Source organism: Pelophylax lessonae (genome assembly GCF_965119305.1).
Source record: "Pelophylax lessonae genome assembly, chromosome: 4".
NCBI classification, from domain to species: Eukaryota; Metazoa; Chordata; class Amphibia; order Anura; family Ranidae; genus Pelophylax; species Pelophylax lessonae.
The window spans coordinates 331,793,930-331,811,394 of record NC_138771.1 but is presented as its reverse complement, the minus strand read 5'-3'; the positions used below and the strand labels follow the sequence as shown (position 1 = coordinate 331,811,394).

Sequence of the window (17,465 nt, the reverse complement as noted above, 5' to 3'; positions counted from 1 at the left end):
AATGGAGCGCTACTTGTCAGGTAACCAATTCGCCTGACAAGTCGTGGCAGTGTGAACCGACTCTAATACATATACTGTATAAAATTCTCATTTAAAAAATAAAGAGTTTACTAACCTTACAAAACTTCTTGTACGACAGAATAAAAATTCAGAAGTGATGTATTGTGTTGTGATGTATTTGTATTTTCGAACGACGACTGTACTGTATCGTAGGAAAAACAAATTTGTGCTTGTCTCATTGGATAATTTCTCATGAATTGTGGTGATCGGGTCTCGAAAGCTGTGTACGAACGATCAGATTATCATATGATTGCTTTGAAAGCGGTATTTTTTCAGACAATTTTCTGATTGTTTCTATGGGCCATAATCCTCCACTGAAGTAAAAGCAATGAGGAGAACTCACAGCACAGCAGTGTACACCCCAGTAGGATGCAGAATGGTCCACTCAAGTGTTACGTTACCTCTAAGAAGCTGTTGTTTCTTGTTCAGGAATTCCCTCTCTTTGGTGTAAATCTCCTTCTTGTTCTCTAGGGTGATGGCACTCATGGCCAGAGCCATATCTTCTTTCTGCTTATTTAGGAATTGTTGCTCCTTCAAAAAATGACACAAGTGAATTGTAATGCAATCATAGCTGAAACGCAGCATTCAAAGCCTACACTTACTTAGGTAATATGAAAGACCAATAGCAGGTGTTTACACTGGTGAAATGAAAGGAGTACAGTGTCTATCTTATGTTACATTCCCCACTAAGAATATAAAAGCAGTACAGAAAGTATTCCAAGGAGTACTTGGCAGTTATTCAGGGCCAGCCAGCGAGCTCTGACTAAGCTAGCCATGCTTTTTTTTATAGAACAAAGGAACAGTGTTATCCACAGGTAAGCTGAGCACCTTGCTCAAAGGGTTTTTTACTATATCTTTTCAATGATATGTTTTGTACTCTACAAAAACGAGGTAGAAATCGCATGAACTCATCTTGGTCTCCTGGTCCTACAGAGCCTTAAACCCCGTACACACGATGAGATTATTGGACGAATGATTGTCCTTTTTATTTATTTTTTTGCAGGCTAGTCTCATATCGAAAATGAGGTTACTAAAGTTACGATAATTCTCATAAAACAGAATAAAAATTTGGATGTATTTGTATTGTATTTTTGAATGACAACTGTACTGATTAAACAAAAATCGTACCATCTGGTATTGTACAAGAAAAATTTTTGTGCTTGTCCGATCGGATAATATCGGATGAACTGTCGTGATCGGCTCTCAAACGTTATGTACTAACTGTTAGATTATCGTACGGTCGCTTTTAAAGTGGTATCGTGTGTCCGGGGCTTTAGGATCAGCATACGTGGAGCAATGTAAATGCTTGCAAATTTATACAAAAAACATGAACTAAGGAAAAATCTATACTATATTAGTCTTCACACTGGGGCCAGTGGAAACCTTTACTGAAGGCAAACCTTGTGTTAACACGTGCCACCACTATCTAGGAAAGAGTAGCATGCTGTTACCTCTGACTGTTTCCTCTGTGCAAAGTCATCCATTTTTATCCTCATGGTTTCTCTCCGTTGTTGTCTTGGAAGCTTCTCCACTTCAGCCTTCACCTGTAAGAAAAAGTAGATGGGACTTGAAAAGCCACTGGTAATGGAAGTTGGAATAGAAAAAAAAATGCAAAGCTGTGACATAATAAAACTCCCTGCCCCCTGTTTCAAATAAAAATGCTATAGCTAGACAGTTCCTTTACTTGTTTAGCCAAAAGCCCAAGAATGATTTAAAAAAAAATTGATCCATACTAATTTGGCTAACACATGTATAAGACCATTCATATTAAATTAGTATACATTTTCACTTAATGACTGCCGTAAAGTGGTATTAACCCACAAGTAAACATTTATTATTTTGCAGCCTTTATTGGTTGAACTGGATGGACTTGTGTCTTTTTTAACCAGACTATGTAACTATGTAGCTTAGCATTTTCAGATGTGACGGCTGCACTTTTTTTTTCTTTTTCAGGCTTTTTTTTTTAATTTTCACCTAGTGATCCAGCCAGCAAGTCTGTTTTTTTTTTTTTTTTACAGAATAAGCTCTCCCACAGACTGTATCAGTTAACTAAATGAGACAAACAATCTAACACTGACAGGGGCACTAACAATAAGATTTTATTTATGTAAAACCTTTATCCCACAAGCAAAATAACTGTTTGCTGTAAGTGCTGATAAAGTGTTAACTTGAGTTTGGCTTCAGTTTGCTAGTGTATTTAAATCAGCTAGTGCATCAAACACTCCCCTCCCCCCAGACTGACAATGCTGCAGTCCAAAGATGCCCCCTGTGCTCATTCATTACAAAGTTGAGGTACTAATACAGGAGGTGTGTTACTGGCCAGATTGACAGGTGACACACAATCACAACAAAGGCACTTTTAGAAATGTTCAGTAAGTGGAATCTAAGTCCCTATAACAAATTGTGGGCTACTTATGCTTTAAATACCTTATTTTTCTTTTTCTCATGGTGACCACTTTCACTAAGGACAGATTAATCTATCTCCCTTTACTTCATTGAACTTTGGGTCTACCTCTTGACACATGTGACAGTGCACATCATCTGAGGGGAAATGCATTGGTGATGTAGCCTTCCCAGGATGCATCTGCAAGGCCCTGGTTACATCACCAGTGCCTTAGTCAACCAGAAAGTAAAAAAAATTGTGAGTAAAAGCAAAGTTTGTTTAACTTATGAATGTAAGCTGTTTCATATCAGCATGCAGATAGTTAAGAGGGGGGGGGGGGGGGGAGGCCTGCTTTAAGCTGTCTGAACAATTTTTCTACGCTTGCTGTCCCATATTATCATGATCATATTTAATTTACAGATAGTGAACTATTAGAGAGATCACCTGTCTTCTAAGTCAGACAGTAAACTTGGCAAGATTTTTGCAGGAAAATATTTTAGCTTGCAGACATCAAAGAATGTTCAAATGTCAATGGATGATTGGCTGATGTCAGTCATGAACAAAAAGAATCCAGTCAATCAGGACAGGAAGTAACATGTCCATATATCAAAGCAGGCGTTCTGTACAAAGGCATTTTATATCAAACTTCTAAAGGTAAATGTCAATTTTTACACATCATTTTAGAGTCCATGTACACGGGACGTTGTTAAAAGTCCCTTTGAATGCTGGAATTTTTAGGACGTTTGAAACGTCCGTTCGGTCACGTTTGTACCCGCGTTTAGCGGGCGTTTGCGTTTAGAACCGTTTCTAGGGGTCAAAAAAATGATTCCCCTTTAAAATGGAAAAACGCGAACGCCAAACGCGGGTCGTCGCGTTTTTGCGTTTGAAACGCCGGGAAACACACGTTCGAACGCAAATAATTGCGTTCTAAAAAAAGTCCCTGAACGCAACTGCCCGCAAACGACCGCAAACGACCTGGTGTACATGGACAGATAAGATAAAATGTAGATGGGTTCAGGGGCTTCTAAAAAAACGCCCAACTGCTCCTAAACGGCCATTTCCAGCGTCCCGTGTACATGGAGCCTTACAGTATCTGTCCAGGAACTGATAGAAAGCTGTGATATGAGAAAGGGAGCAATAAAGAGCTTACAACAGTCTCAGTGCAAAGTTACCATTAGATGTCATAGTAGGGAAGTAAATTTGTGAAGGTAAAGTCATGGAGTTGATGAACTGAAGGCATCATTGTAGGGATCATAATAAGGCTTAGCTGTACATTTTACTTAGCAGTGCTGGGTTGTACTGGCAGATTTTAGATTCGATTTGTATTAAGGAAGGACATTTGTTCACACCATGATTGTCTTGGCTACACTTTTTTGTTTTACTTTACCTTCACAAATATGAAAATGTAACAGTAGAGGCATAATACTGTAAACTACAGCGCTCTCCAAATATTGTATAGGCTAGGACTTAACCATGGGTGATTCAGTGGATACACTGTTGGCTAAGGATAGATATCAGAGAGTGGCTGTAAGATTCTTGTGGTGCACCACCAGTCACTTGTTGCATACCACAAGGCTCTGTACTAGGTCATGTTCTGTTTAATCTGTTTGCAAGTGATATGACTAAAGGTTAGATGGGCAAAGTTTGTCTGTTTTGCTGATGAAACAAGGGCGTGCTATAGGGTTGATATTCCTGTGGGTGACTAACAGAACATGATTTGACATTGCTGGAAGATGGGTAAACACAGCAGAAACTTCAGATTAATGTCTGTATGCAGTTAGGGAAAAGGAATGCCCTGATAGACTGCAGTACAGTGTTAGCCAGCACTACAGAGGAAAAAGATTAGGGGGTACTTATTTCAGATCCCTGCAAAATGAGCAAACACTGTGGCCAGGCAGTGGTGAAAGTGAATGAAATTCTGGGATGCATCACTAGCGGGATCACCAGCAAGAAAAAGGAGGTCTTGAGTTCCTCTAGACAGCTCCTTAGTTTGTTATAACATCATTTAGAATACCGTGTCCAGTTCTTGGGACCTCATTTACAAAAAGATTTTAATAGGTCTGAGGGATAAAACATATCAGGAACCCAATTATTTTTTTTTAAATCCTTTATTTTCCAAATTGTGACAAAAAATTACAATGTCAAAAATCCACCATGCCTCTTACTAAATCCCTTGGACTGTCTACTTTCCAAAAAGGGGTGATTTGGGGGTATTTGTACTGTCCTGATATTTTCAGCCTAAAGAAAGGAGAGGGTGTCAGTACATCAGGACTAATCAACTTTCAGAGATATATACCATAGTTTGTGGACTATATAACTTTCCTACAGACTAAATAATATACATTGATTGGGTTATTTTCACCAAAGAAATGTAGCAGAACTCCTTTTTGACCCAAATTCATGAAGAAAGATTATTTATTTGCAAAATGTTATAACAAAGAAAAATGTTTTTTTTTTTTCCAAAGTTTTCCGTTGTTTATTTAGTTAGCAAAAAATAAAAAACACAGAGGTGATTAACCACTTCTGAACCGTGTTTTACGCGGCTACAGCGTGGTTGGCCAGTTCTGGGAGGGAGTTATACGACGTCCTCCCGTGATCTTGCTCGCCACGGCCTGCTGGCATGCTCTGAGATCACTGTATCCTGAAGGCACAGCTGATCTGGGTAAAAGGTGAATCACAGCGGCCCTTTACCACGTGATAAGCTGTGTCCAATCACAGCTGATCACAATGTAAAACACAAGTCGGTTATCGGCATTCCTTGCCTCATGCTAACAGTGTGAGGAAAGGAGAGCTGGTAACTGGCTTGTGTGAAAAAGACAACACTGATAATCAGGGCTTCAATTATCAGCGTCCTGATTATCAGCGCAATCCCAACAGTACCCACCAGCGCCGCCAATCAGTGCCCACCAGATCCGCCAACCAGTGCAGCCTTATCATTGCTCACTAGTGCTGCCTCATCAGTGCAGTCTATCAGTGCCCATCAGTGCAGCCTCATCAGCGCACATCAGTGAAGAAGAAACATTACCGGTTTGCAAAATTTTATCACAAACTATGAAACTATGCAAATTTGCCTGGGCAAGAGAGTAAAAGAGCACAGTAGGCAATTAAATACCACCAAAAGAAAACCATTTGTGTGAAATGAATGACAAAAATTTCTTGAGAGTACAGTGTTGCATGACTGCGCAATTGTCATTTGAAGTGGGACAGCACCGAAAGCTGAAAATTGGCCTACTTTAGGGTGTGAATAAGTTTCAGTAGGGCAGTTTTTTTCATATGAGGCCAAGACCAAGAAAATGGACATATGATCTTAAACTAGCAAGAGGAAAAGTTTAAAACTAACTTAAAATGTAATATTTTAGAAAAAAAAAAAGTTAAAAAACATGAATCACTTTTTCTTCTGCCACTTCTTTTTTTCTTCCAGTGGGCAGGGCATAACATTTTTCATAAACAAATTATTTAAATACAATACACGCATTCCAGTTACTTAGTGATGAACGCATCAACATATATTGGCATTTGAAAATCCTTTCTCAATATCGCATACTTTTGAAAGAAGAAAAATGCTGCTGATCAGGATGTAAGGTTGTTTAAAGTGATTGTCAGATAATATAAAAAATGCAATATCAAATGCATCTGAAATGTACAAACATGTCAAAAGGCAGTTACCTCTTTTTTTCGTAACTTAAGCTGCTCAAGGAAGCGGTTATATTCTTTTTCTTGCTCGGTGCGAATTCTCTTGGTCTCATCTCTCCTGCGCATGGCATGCAATTGTTCCATGTGCTCAATCTGCTGCTTCTGTTGGCGTTCTAGCATTTCAAGTTCTGTATCATAGTACTTTTTCTTTGCCTGAAAAAAACAAAGGTAAACTACTCACTCTGTAAACTGAGAAGGTAGTCAGTACTGGAGTCTCTTAAACGGTGGAACAACTTCTACCGTGTTTCTCCAAAAAAAAGACCTACCCTGAAAATAAGACCTGCAATATAAGCCCTACCCTGAAAATAAGCCCTAGTTTAAAGTGTTTTAAAAATCTTAGAATCAACTCTATTACTGTTTTATAAAATGTCCAATGTGTGTGTTTCTGTATTATATTTGTGTCAAATATCATACGTACAGTGCCGCTCTGCGCTCAGCTGATCTCCTGCTGCTCTCCTCCTCTTCTCCCAGCTGTCAGCGGGGGATCTCAAGCCCTCCCCTCTGCAGTGCTTAAAGTATACGGTAGACGAGAGCTCCGGCGGGTCAAGGAAGCTGTGAGCGACGCTGTAACTAAGGTATTTGGCACAAATATACAGGAACACACACAACATGATATACAAAGAGAAGAGAGCTCCAGCGGGGTCATGGAAGCGCCGAATGACGCTGTAACGGAAGATATTTGGCACAATTATAATACAGGAACACACACATTGGAGATGATATACTAATAATAGAGTGGATTCTAGGATTTTACAAACACGTTTACTCGGTTCACAAAGGGGATTCCTGGCAGGCAACGAGGGAGAAGGGGAGAGAAGACCGCACATTATATGTTAAGACCTACCCCGAAAATAAGCCCTACTGTGTCTTTTAGTGCCAAAATGAATGTAAGACCCGGTCCTATTTTCGGGGAAACACGGTATTTATAGTGGCATATGGCATACAAGTTACACAGTGTATACTCTATATTAGAGTGAATAGATGACATGCCAAACATTCGCTATATACCGCTAATAACAATTGCCATAATTGCGTCACATTCAAAAGACACCCATGCTTATGGACATGGACTTAAAGGATTCAGTCACAGAATACATACAACCTGCCACTGCTAAGCTATCTTTCTGAAAACACTAGCTGCCTGTTGGACACGCTAGTCCTCGTTACAGTTTTTTTTATTGACTGATCTGTAACAAGAATACAGATCTGACATTGAAGTATACTCTGCATTTTCTTATCTGTTCTGGAGCAGGGGCTCTTAAAGTACTTAAGCCAGTGGGTCAGCAACAGACAACTAGTCCTATCAGGAGGAGGTTAAGGATTGAAGCTACGTAAACTATCATGATGGGTTTCCATTTCCATTTAAAGCTGAACTGCAGGGATTATCTGTCCCCCTCTTTTTTTTTTTTTTTTTAAAAGGGTTCATTTGAAAATGGGTTTAAATGGTAACCAATTTTTCTAAAATCCTAATTTATTCTAACTTCTGAAATTCTAAGATGGGGTCTACTATTAATAGGAAAAGTATTCTTACGTTCATTTCCTGTTCAAAACGACGCATCATCTGCTCCAGCTGTAGGACATGTTTTGCATTCAGTTGGGCCTGGTTCCTGTGCTCTTCTTTCTGTAAGAGCCTCAGTTCACGTAGTTCCTGGCGCCTGAGGTAGGTAAAACATTATTGGATTTAGTCCTTGCATACCCTTTTATTTTATTGGACAAGTTCATTTCGTCTCATTCACGTGGTAGTAGAAGTCTATTGACATTTGTTTCAAAGGTTAAAAATTCTTAGTATGCAAAGCTAAAGCTGGTTTGAACCAAGAATGAAAATTTCTGTTCCCACAACGCAAGTGGCAATTTCCTTACTTCATAGTTCTGCATTTGCAATTGTGCTGTCAGTCAAAGTTATGTAGTAAAAATGCTGCCTAAGGACATACAGTTTGAGGATGCTTACAAAATAGAAATATGTTAAGAGAGTTCAACCATGTTTTTTTTTTCTAGATTATAGTTTTGTTTTAGCTGCAGGCTGTAGCAAAGGTATAGACCAAACCTAGAAATCACAGAACCCCAATAATATCATTCACTTATTTCCAGGGCAGACTGGGTATAGTCCCTTACTAAAGTTCAAAATTAGTAAGTTAAAATTGCAATCATCCTTTCAGCAATATATTTTTAAAAATAATGTGCTGCCCTTCTAGTATGCTACAGAAGTTAAAAGAGAAGTTCGGGATTGCAAAAAAAAAACAAAAAAAAAAACAAAAAAAAAAACATTATACTCACCTAGGTGAATGCAGCATTGATCCAAAGCTGCATCTGTACCCCGCCTCTACAACGAGAACTGAGCGATCAAAGACCACTGATTACTCAGTTCCCAGTCTTCAGCGAGCAGAGAGCCAGTAACTGTAACCAGCTCTTTGCTCTGCTCCTCCAGCGTTCACTGGAGCATTGGGCAGTGGAGGGGTAAGGAGCGGCTGGCTCAGGCTTTCAGCGGCTCGTTGGGTGGATCCTGACATTAAAGTCAGGATCTCACAAGAGTCCGGACCAACTGAATACAGGTCACAGGAGTGTAGAATGAACTGCACTCCTTGTGATCCACAGGAGAAGTAGGCCAGAAGAGCTTTGGCTATTCTCTTTTACCACTTTCTAAGAAGCACCCAAACACCAACCTAGGGAATCCTGTAGTTTTATCAAAGTCATAAGAGAGATGAAATTTCAGTTTAGAAAAGGCATGTGTTGTAAACCCACAACAGGAAATCAGAAGCTGAGTGCATTGCTGCCAGGATCAACAGGTATTATTTACCGGAGTGCCCTTAAACAGATAAAACAAGAAATGTGCATGTATTGTAGAGGAGGAAAGTGCTTTAGGTACAGGTCTATTTTTAACACGATTAGCCAGTCCTAGAGGAAAATAATATCTTCCTTAGGCATTTTTTACCCCAGTTAGTGCTTTTCAATCATCAGTGCCTCATTGTGTACCTATTCTATTTCACCCCCAGAGGGCACTATTGCAATTTGATATGTCTGCCATTCAGCTGCTATGTACAGCAACAAAAGAAAAATGACATTATTGTCTATGTCTCTCTTTTACATCAATGCAATGTTATGCTGTGTCTTTTTTAAATAGGTGCATGTGCTCCTTTTGGTTCTTAAGCCCCCATTCACACTAGGGCGACTCACGAGGCGACTTGTGTCGCCCCAGGTCGCCCCAGGTCGCTTGACATGACCAAACCAATGTAAATGAATCAGTGCCGTCTTAATTGCCGCTATTAAGGTCGCTCCGACTTCAGAAAAGGGTCCTGTACTACTTTCAGGCGACCAGTGATCCGACCTGTCCCATATACTTCAATGGGAGTCGCCTCCTTATCTTAATTGAAGCGACCTGTAATCCGACTTGTCATCCGACTTTGCTAAAAAATGGCAGTGAACAAGAAAAGAGCATAATTTTCTTGCAGGCATTAGCGGTCATTTTTTTAGGCAGGCATGTCATTTTTTGGATTTCGTTTCTGGGGGGTCTAAAAAGTGTCCCTGTCAAGTTTCAGCTCTGTAGCATGTCCAGAACCCCTAAAAAAAAAACATTTTTCTTTTAATTTTTTGTAGTGTCTTTACCAGCTGTCTTTTATACTTGCAGGCATTCATCAGCGGTCATTTTTTTAGGCAGGCATGTCATTTTTTGGATTTCGTTTCTGGGGGGTCTACAAAGTGTCCCTGTCAAGTTTCAGCTCTGTAGCATGTCCAGAACCCCTAAAAAAAATCATTTTTCTTTTAATTTTTTGTAGTGTCTTACCAGCTGTCTTTTTTTCTTGCAGGCATTTAGCGGGCATTTTTTTAGGCAGGCATGTCATTTTTTTTATTTAGTGTCTGGGGGGTCTAAAAAGTGTACCTGTCAATTTTCAGCTCTGTAGCATGTCCAGAACCCCTAAAAAAAATCATTTTTCTTTTAATTTTTTGTAGTGTCTTACCAGCTGTCTTTTTTTCTTGCAGGCATTTAGCGGGCATTTTTTTAGGCAGGCATGTCATTTTTTTTATTTAGTGTCTGGGGGGTCTAAAAAGTGTACCTGTCAATTTTCAGCTCTGTAGCATGTCCAGAACCCCTAAAAAACAGCATTTTTACTATATTTTCAGGAATACGGCTTCTCTGCGGCTGGCTTTTTTTCTTGCAGACATTTAGCGGGCATTTTTTTAGGCAGGCATGTCATTTTCTGGATTTAGTGTCTGGGGGGTCTACAAAGTGTCCCTGTCAAGTTTCAGCTATGTAGCATGTCCAGAACCCCTAAAAAAAAATCATTTTTCTTATAATTTTTTGTAGTGTCTTACCAGCTGTCTTTTTTTCTTGCAGGCATTTAGCGGGCATTTTTTTAGGCAGGCATGTCATTTTTTTTTATTTAGTGTCTGGGGGGTCTAAAAAGTGTACCTGTCAATTTTCAGCTCTGTAGCATGTCCAGAACCCCTAAAAAACAGCATTTTTACTATATTTTCAGGAATACGGCTTCTCTGCGGCTGGCTTTTTTTCTTGCAGACATTTTACGGGCATTTTTTGGGTGTCTTTGGAGGCATGTGCTTCTTAAAAATTATAGGAAAAAAGCTCTTTTTTTTTTTTTACGTTTCTGGACAGACAAACAAAGCTATGTGAGACACACAACACTGCACACATGGGAAAAAGGAAATATGTAAAAAAAAAAACACAGGAAAAGGAAATTAGGTCACAAGACATCAGATTGTGATTGGCCAAATAAAAAGTTGCCTCGCGATTAGGTGGCGTCAAAGTCGCGCTAAGTCGCGCCAAAGTCGCGTCAAAGTCGCGCCAAAGTCGCGTCAAAGTCGCGTCAAAGTCGCGCTGGAAGCGACGCTACTTTAGTGGTAGCGGCAGTGTGAACCAGCACTAACAGTGTGCTTTTGGCCCCACAGACTTTAAAGTGAGAACATGAAAAACTATACAGTACAGTAGTTTTCGGTGCAGTTTTGAGCTTTAACAACCAGCCTCTTCCTCCTACCAACAATGATGGGACAGCAGGTACTGCCAGTCATGTACCAAACAAAAATACATAAGAAACATACAAAAACATCCTAAAAATGCACTTAAAAAAGCATGAATATGCAGCAGCACTAGTGTGAACCTAGGGTTTAGGGTTTATTAGTTCTAAACTCAAAAGGTTTTTTACTTTAATGCATTCTCTCCAATACTTGTCCCCCCTCCATCACCAAACACTTATCTGAGTCCTCTCAAGCTCCAGCGCGGTCTTAGCTCCAGCACTCCTCTCTCTTCCTAGTCCCACAGAAGACTCAGAGCCATAGGTTCCTGCTGCTGTCAAGTCAAATCCTGTGAGGGGGGGAGTGGGGGGCATGGCTGAGCCGTGCTGTGTGTGTCTATCGATGCACACAGCCCTGCTCAGGAATGCACTAGCATGGGTGCTGCTGAGGGGGGGCGCTTGTAAAAAGGAGTAGATAGCAATGGTGGGGGTACTCCAGAAAAGGAGCTATCTGTGCAATATCACTGCACAGAGCAGGTAAATATAATTTTTAAATAAAAAAATAAATAAAAATTCTTCACATTTACTTTACTGTGATTTATCCTTTATTTATCAACTACAAGTATAATTGATGCTTTTAAATCACTGAATAACAAAAGGATGTGTACCTCAAAAAGCGCATCTCTTCATCTTTTTTATCATCATCTCCAATAATCTTCGATGTTGTAATGCTCACTTCAACACCATCAACTACATATCGCCTGGTACGCTTCAGAGTTTTGCTGTGAAGTCGAGAATCCTAGAGCATATAGGAAAAATAGCATTAATAGGTGCAAGACCTATTGTACCTGAAGCAGAGAGAAGTCAGACCTACAGGCAGGATATGCGGTTTGGAAGGGCTGTAAAAATCTGACAAATGGAGAGAAATACAAATTTCTTTGGCAGGTAAAACAACTCCTATATTTGCATTTCATCGGTGTATTTAGCGGATTGCCTGAAGGTCAACTCTGAATATCCCTCCCCCATTTATACACGTCTCAACAACTTTATCAAACTTGTAAGCCAGCACAATATCATAAGGAATTGTAAAAATGTCAATGTCATTTATCTGCACGAACCTGACTTATTCTTATGTTACTGTTACTCAATGTTAACAATTTAGACAAGCAAACTTTATTCTTCTGTGTGTAACAAGGAAACAGCAAAAAAAAAAAAATACTTCTAAAATAAAAATTGTACTCTGAGCTTTTTTTTTTTCTTTAACATTTCCCTAATTTTACTCAAACAAAACATAGAAAATAATAACATATGCACCCAAATTTGCTACCAAACTAAAGCTCTGTCTTTACCAAAAGAGAGATTTGTAATATTAGGAAAGACTACAAAAGCTAAAAAGGTGCAAAATCAACACAAAAAAAATAAAAAGTATTGTTGGGACTTGAGGGAAAGAGAAAAGGGGTCTGGGACTCGAGGGTGGAAAGAAAAAAGCTCTGAGGCTGGGATCACACTACCGCATGGAGCGGCTCACAGCAGGGATCTGGTGCATCCCTGTTCACTATTTCAGGTCCGATTTCAGTCCGAATTTTTGGCTGAATTCAGACCTTAAAAACGGACCAGAAGATGCAAAGGATTCCTGTGCAATTCACACCGGAGCCCCTAAGGAGATATGTGAACCGGCTCCATAGAGAGCCTGCCACAATCTTCTGACATGCGAATAGGATGCGGAGAAACCCACATCCAACTCACAATAGTGTGAACCCAGCCTGAGACTTGTGTGGAAAGGGAAAACAGGCTCTGCAACTCAAGGATAGAAAATTAATAAGCTCTGGGATGCAATGAACAAAAAAAAAAAAAAAAGTCACTGGTACTTAACCCACTTGCCGACCGCTCACTGAGCTGGTACTGCTGCAAAGTGGCTCGTTATCGTCGCTGGACAACGCCCCCTCTCGGCGGCGGTTGTATTCAGACACAGCGGGAGTCGGGCCAGGGGAGGAGCGGCGGTGATCACCGCCACTCTTCCCCGATCATCGGGATCAAGTGAGGAAATCCACCCGCTTGTATAAACAAAGCGGGCGGATCTCCTAAGTGACAGGCAGGGACAGATTACAGGATTCAGCATAGCTGAACCTGCGATCTGTGTCTGTGTCACACAGTCCCCTCCCCCCACACACGTCAGTAAGCATGAGGCATACATTTAACCCCTTGATCACCAATAAAGTTAACCCCTTCCCTGCCAGTGTCATTATTACAGTAACAGTGCATATTTATAGCACTGATTACTGCAGTAATGTCACCGGTACCCCCAAAAGTGTCAAAAATGTCAGTTAGGGGTCTGATCTGTCCGCTGCAATGTCGCAGTCCCGCAAAAAAAAAAAAAAAAAAAAAAAATCGCAGATCGCCGCCATTACTAGTAAAAAAAAAAATAAAAAAATAAACACTAAAAATTACAAATCTTTCCCGTAGTTAGTAAACGCGATAACTTTTGTGCAAACCAACCAAAATACGCTTATTATGATTTTTTTTTAACAAAAATATGCAGCAGAAAACAAATTGGCCTAAAATGTTAAAAAATTTGGATTTTTAATTTTTTTTTTTGGGAATGTTATATATCAGAATGTAATAAATATTGATTGTTTTTTTTTTCAAAATTGTCGCTCTTTTTTTCAAAAATTAAAAAAATTGCACAGGTGATCAAATACTACCAAAAGAAAGCTCTATTTGTGGGGGAAAAAAGGACATAAATTTAGGTACAGCGTCGCATGACCGCGCAATTGTCCATTAAAGTAACGCAGTGCCGAATCGCAAAATAGGGCCTGGTCAGGAAGGGGGTAAAATCTTCCGGTCTTAAAGTGGTTAAAAATACACTCATTGAGGATTTTTTTGTCAAAGACATGTAGCTAAATACATTTTGGCCTAAATATATGACAAAAATTGAATATATTGGATATTTTTTAACTGTCAAAGTAGAAAATGTCAATTTTTTCGCAACATTTTCGCTTTTTTTTATTAATATCGCAAAAAATGCAAAGCGCAGAGGTGATCAAATACCACCAAAAGAAAGCTCTGTTTGTGGGAAAAAAAAGGACATAAAATTTTGTTTGGGTACAGGGTTGCATGACCGCGCAATTGTCAGTTAAATTTGCGCAGTGCCAAGTTGCAAAAAGTGGCCTGGATGTAAAGCAGGAAAATCCTCCGGTGGTAAAGTGGTTAAAGGTAGGAAAGAGGAAAAAAAGGCTCAAGGGTGGAAATGAAAAAAGGAGTCGGACAATCAAGGGTGGAAAGGAAAGAAGTCTTTAGGACTTGAGGAAGGATCACTATAAAAACCACCCCCATCAAAAAAATAAAAAAACCCACAGTCTGCCAACACAACCACTCTGTCGCTTGGCTCCTGCCGACCAACACACCACTTTCCCCGCTGCTTAACCGCTTCAACACTGGGCACTTTTACCCCCTTCCTGCCCAGGCCAATTTTCAGCTTTTAGCACTGTCACACTTTGAATGACTATTGCGCGGTCATGCAACACTGTAACCAAATTACATTTTTATCATTTCATCACACAAGTAGAGCTTTCTTTTAGGTGGTGTTTAATCACAGCTGGGGTTTTTTTTTTGCGAATTAAAAAAAAATAAAAAAAGACCAAAAATTTAGGGGAAAAAAATGTTTTTCTTGGTTTCGGTCAGTAAGTTTTATAAACAAGTCATTTTTCGCCCTTCACGGTTGTGCGCTGATGAGGTGGCCCTGATTATGTGGCACGATTATGTGGCACTAATATGCCGCATTGATGGGCATTGATAGGTGGCACTGATGGGCAATGAAAGGTGGCACGGATAGGCGACACTGATGAGCAGGCACTGAAAGGCAACACTAAATGGCATCACTGATGGGCACTGCTTGGGCTGCACTGATGATCTGTGCCCTGATTACCTGTACAGATGCCTCTGGCTGGCTCTCCTCTTCTCACACTCTGTCAGTGTGAGGCGAGGAGAGTTGATAAACAGCACTTCCGTGTTTACAAGATTGGACACAGCCGATCACATGGGTAAGGAGCCGTATCATTGGCTTTTTACCAAGATCAGGGTCGCACCATGTCCGTACCAAGATCGCTGCGCTGTGCGCCCCCGCGGGCACGCCAGAGCAGTGACACTGGGGCCACGTCATAGGACAAGGCAAGGTCAATAACGTCACAAGGGGCAGGGCCATGGATATGCCTCCTAAGTAAGTTATAGCCCAAATATGGACATGTCTATTGTCAATGATGTCACCAGGTGCCCCACTTTTGATGTCATTGACCCTGTCCCCTTTGTTTAAGTGGGGAGTGAAAGCAGAATGTCAGTCAGCAGGAGCCAAGCAAAGGAGCGGTCATGTCGGCAGGCTTTTATTTTTTTCGTACTGACAACGGGCACCATTTATCGGAATTGATGATGTACATCGGGGGACATTTGAAAAATGTTTTTAAATGAAAGATCAAAAGAAAGGCCAAAAGATTCAGTGTGTATTTCTAGGGCACATTCTATTCTTTTTTTTTTTTTTTGGTGAATGAGTGGGGATAACACTCATTCATATGGCGGTTGCTGGGATCTGGGTATCTCCAGATTCTAATAAGGTCGGAATTGTGGAGAAAAGGCCCTTGTCTTAAACACCCCCCGGCAAAGCACCCTCCATGTTGAGGGCACATTGCCTGTTATAGTTCTAGGGGTACCAGACCGACCCTGGACTGCATGCTTGAATAGGAATTTGGTATGGATTTTAGGGGAAGCCTCACGCTAAAAAATAAAAAAAAAATGGTGTGAAGATCAAAGGTTTTGGTAGGGTATGGGTGAAAGAGACCCTCACGCCATTAAAAAGGAAGAAAAAAATAATGTTCTTGTTAACATTATGCTATTAGCACGGATAGGCGATACTCGTTATGATGCACTGCACACAGTATTGGATTTGTGTTCTCTTCACATGCACACAATTTTTGATGTTTGAAATTGCAACAAGAACCCTTCTAATGTGTTCCACCCCCCCCCCCCCCTCCAAGCCCCATAACACCAGCATAGGCTGCTATAGCTATTGGTATGCCACCGCCTGATTGTATGCGTCTCCCCCTCACCGTCTGAATAAGTGAAGCATTTATATCTTTCTGGATCACTTCGCTGCTAAGTGAACAGTGGTCAGGAAGCCGGTTCACTATCAAAGTGTATGCTCGAGTTAGAAACAGCGCCATCTTAAGAGCATTAAAGGGCACTTGGCAATGCAGCGCACTGGGGCCCTACCTACACAATCGCCCATGAGAATATCGGTGCTTTGCATTTTTAAGGCGATATTTATTGGTACAGCAGCTCAATGCTAATGATAGCTTCCAAGTTCGGTGGCTGGGTCCGGTGAACACACACACGGACGGGAGTCAGACTCGACTGTCCTGTGTGTGCCTATTCCTGTGGAGGCGGACAGGCATTCCCGCAGTTGTGGGCACCCCCTCCCCGACCGAAGTGGCCTGACAGCAGCACTGGGTCGACAGGCGCTTGCCACCTGCTAAGTTTGGCGGCGGGATGCACACGGGAATCGGGATTAATGCTTGGCTGGGGCTGGGTTGCTGGGCAGGTGGGGCCCCCCCGGGCAACTGCACAGCGTGCCCATTAAGATGGTAAGATGGCCCTGGTTTGAAAGCTGCACTGTTGAGGCAGGAAAAAGATGTGTCCTCCGCCTGCCTGTGCAGCATGGCCAATGTAAATCACACAAGTTTACAATTATGCATTTAAACTTTAATATTTAGAGGTTTGCATAAAGTTAAAGTGTTACTAAACCCAGGAGCCTGCATTCACTATATCTGGTCTCCCACAGTACACAGAACATGGAAATGCAATTATTTTAATACATATAAACTGCTAAAGACATTTTTTTCATCAGCAGTTAGCGCAGTCTTGTTACTTCTATCAGTGTCTGGTTAAAGCTTGTAGGAGGAGTTTTCATTCTGCTCTGACTGTCCTATAAGGCTGCAGGCACCCTGACCCCCCTGTCTGGACAGTGCTGATGGGCCCTGTGCTGATCACATGGCACTCTCCCACCGAACTGAGCATGTGCAGCTAGTCCCCTAACCTTTGTTCTATCAGGAGCTGGATTAGGGACAGAGGAAAAAGGGGAGGATCGGAGAAGACAGGATCAAACAGCCTTTTTACACGGTGCAGAGGATTAACCCCTTAGGTTCCACAGTAAGTATAACAAGCATGCTTTACTGCATATACAGACTGATTTTACAGATGTAGTAACACTTTAAGATTTGAATAACGTCAATGCACTTTGTTGATTTATAATATCGAGGCATACTTTTACAGCACTCCTGCCTTCAAATTAATTCAAATTTCACTGACTTGACCACACTGAA

At 40.9% G+C, this 17,465-nt stretch overlaps 1 protein-coding gene across 1 annotated transcript in view; it reads right to left on the bottom strand.

Annotated features, from left to right (window-relative positions):
- The window catches only part of STK10 (serine/threonine kinase 10), a 198,911-nt gene that overhangs the window by 22,871 nt on the left and 158,575 nt on the right, over positions 1 to 17,465 (bottom strand). The window contains exons 10-14 of the mRNA XM_082254761.1: positions 11,766 to 11,896; positions 7,668 to 7,791; positions 6,110 to 6,289; positions 1,512 to 1,604; positions 462 to 591 (exon numbers count right to left, since the gene is read on the bottom strand). Of these exons, the coding sequence (XP_082110887.1) occupies positions 462 to 591; positions 1,512 to 1,604; positions 6,110 to 6,289; positions 7,668 to 7,791; positions 11,766 to 11,896 (658 nt within the window). The remainder of the gene's footprint in view (positions 1 to 461; positions 592 to 1,511; positions 1,605 to 6,109; positions 6,290 to 7,667; positions 7,792 to 11,765; positions 11,897 to 17,465) is intronic.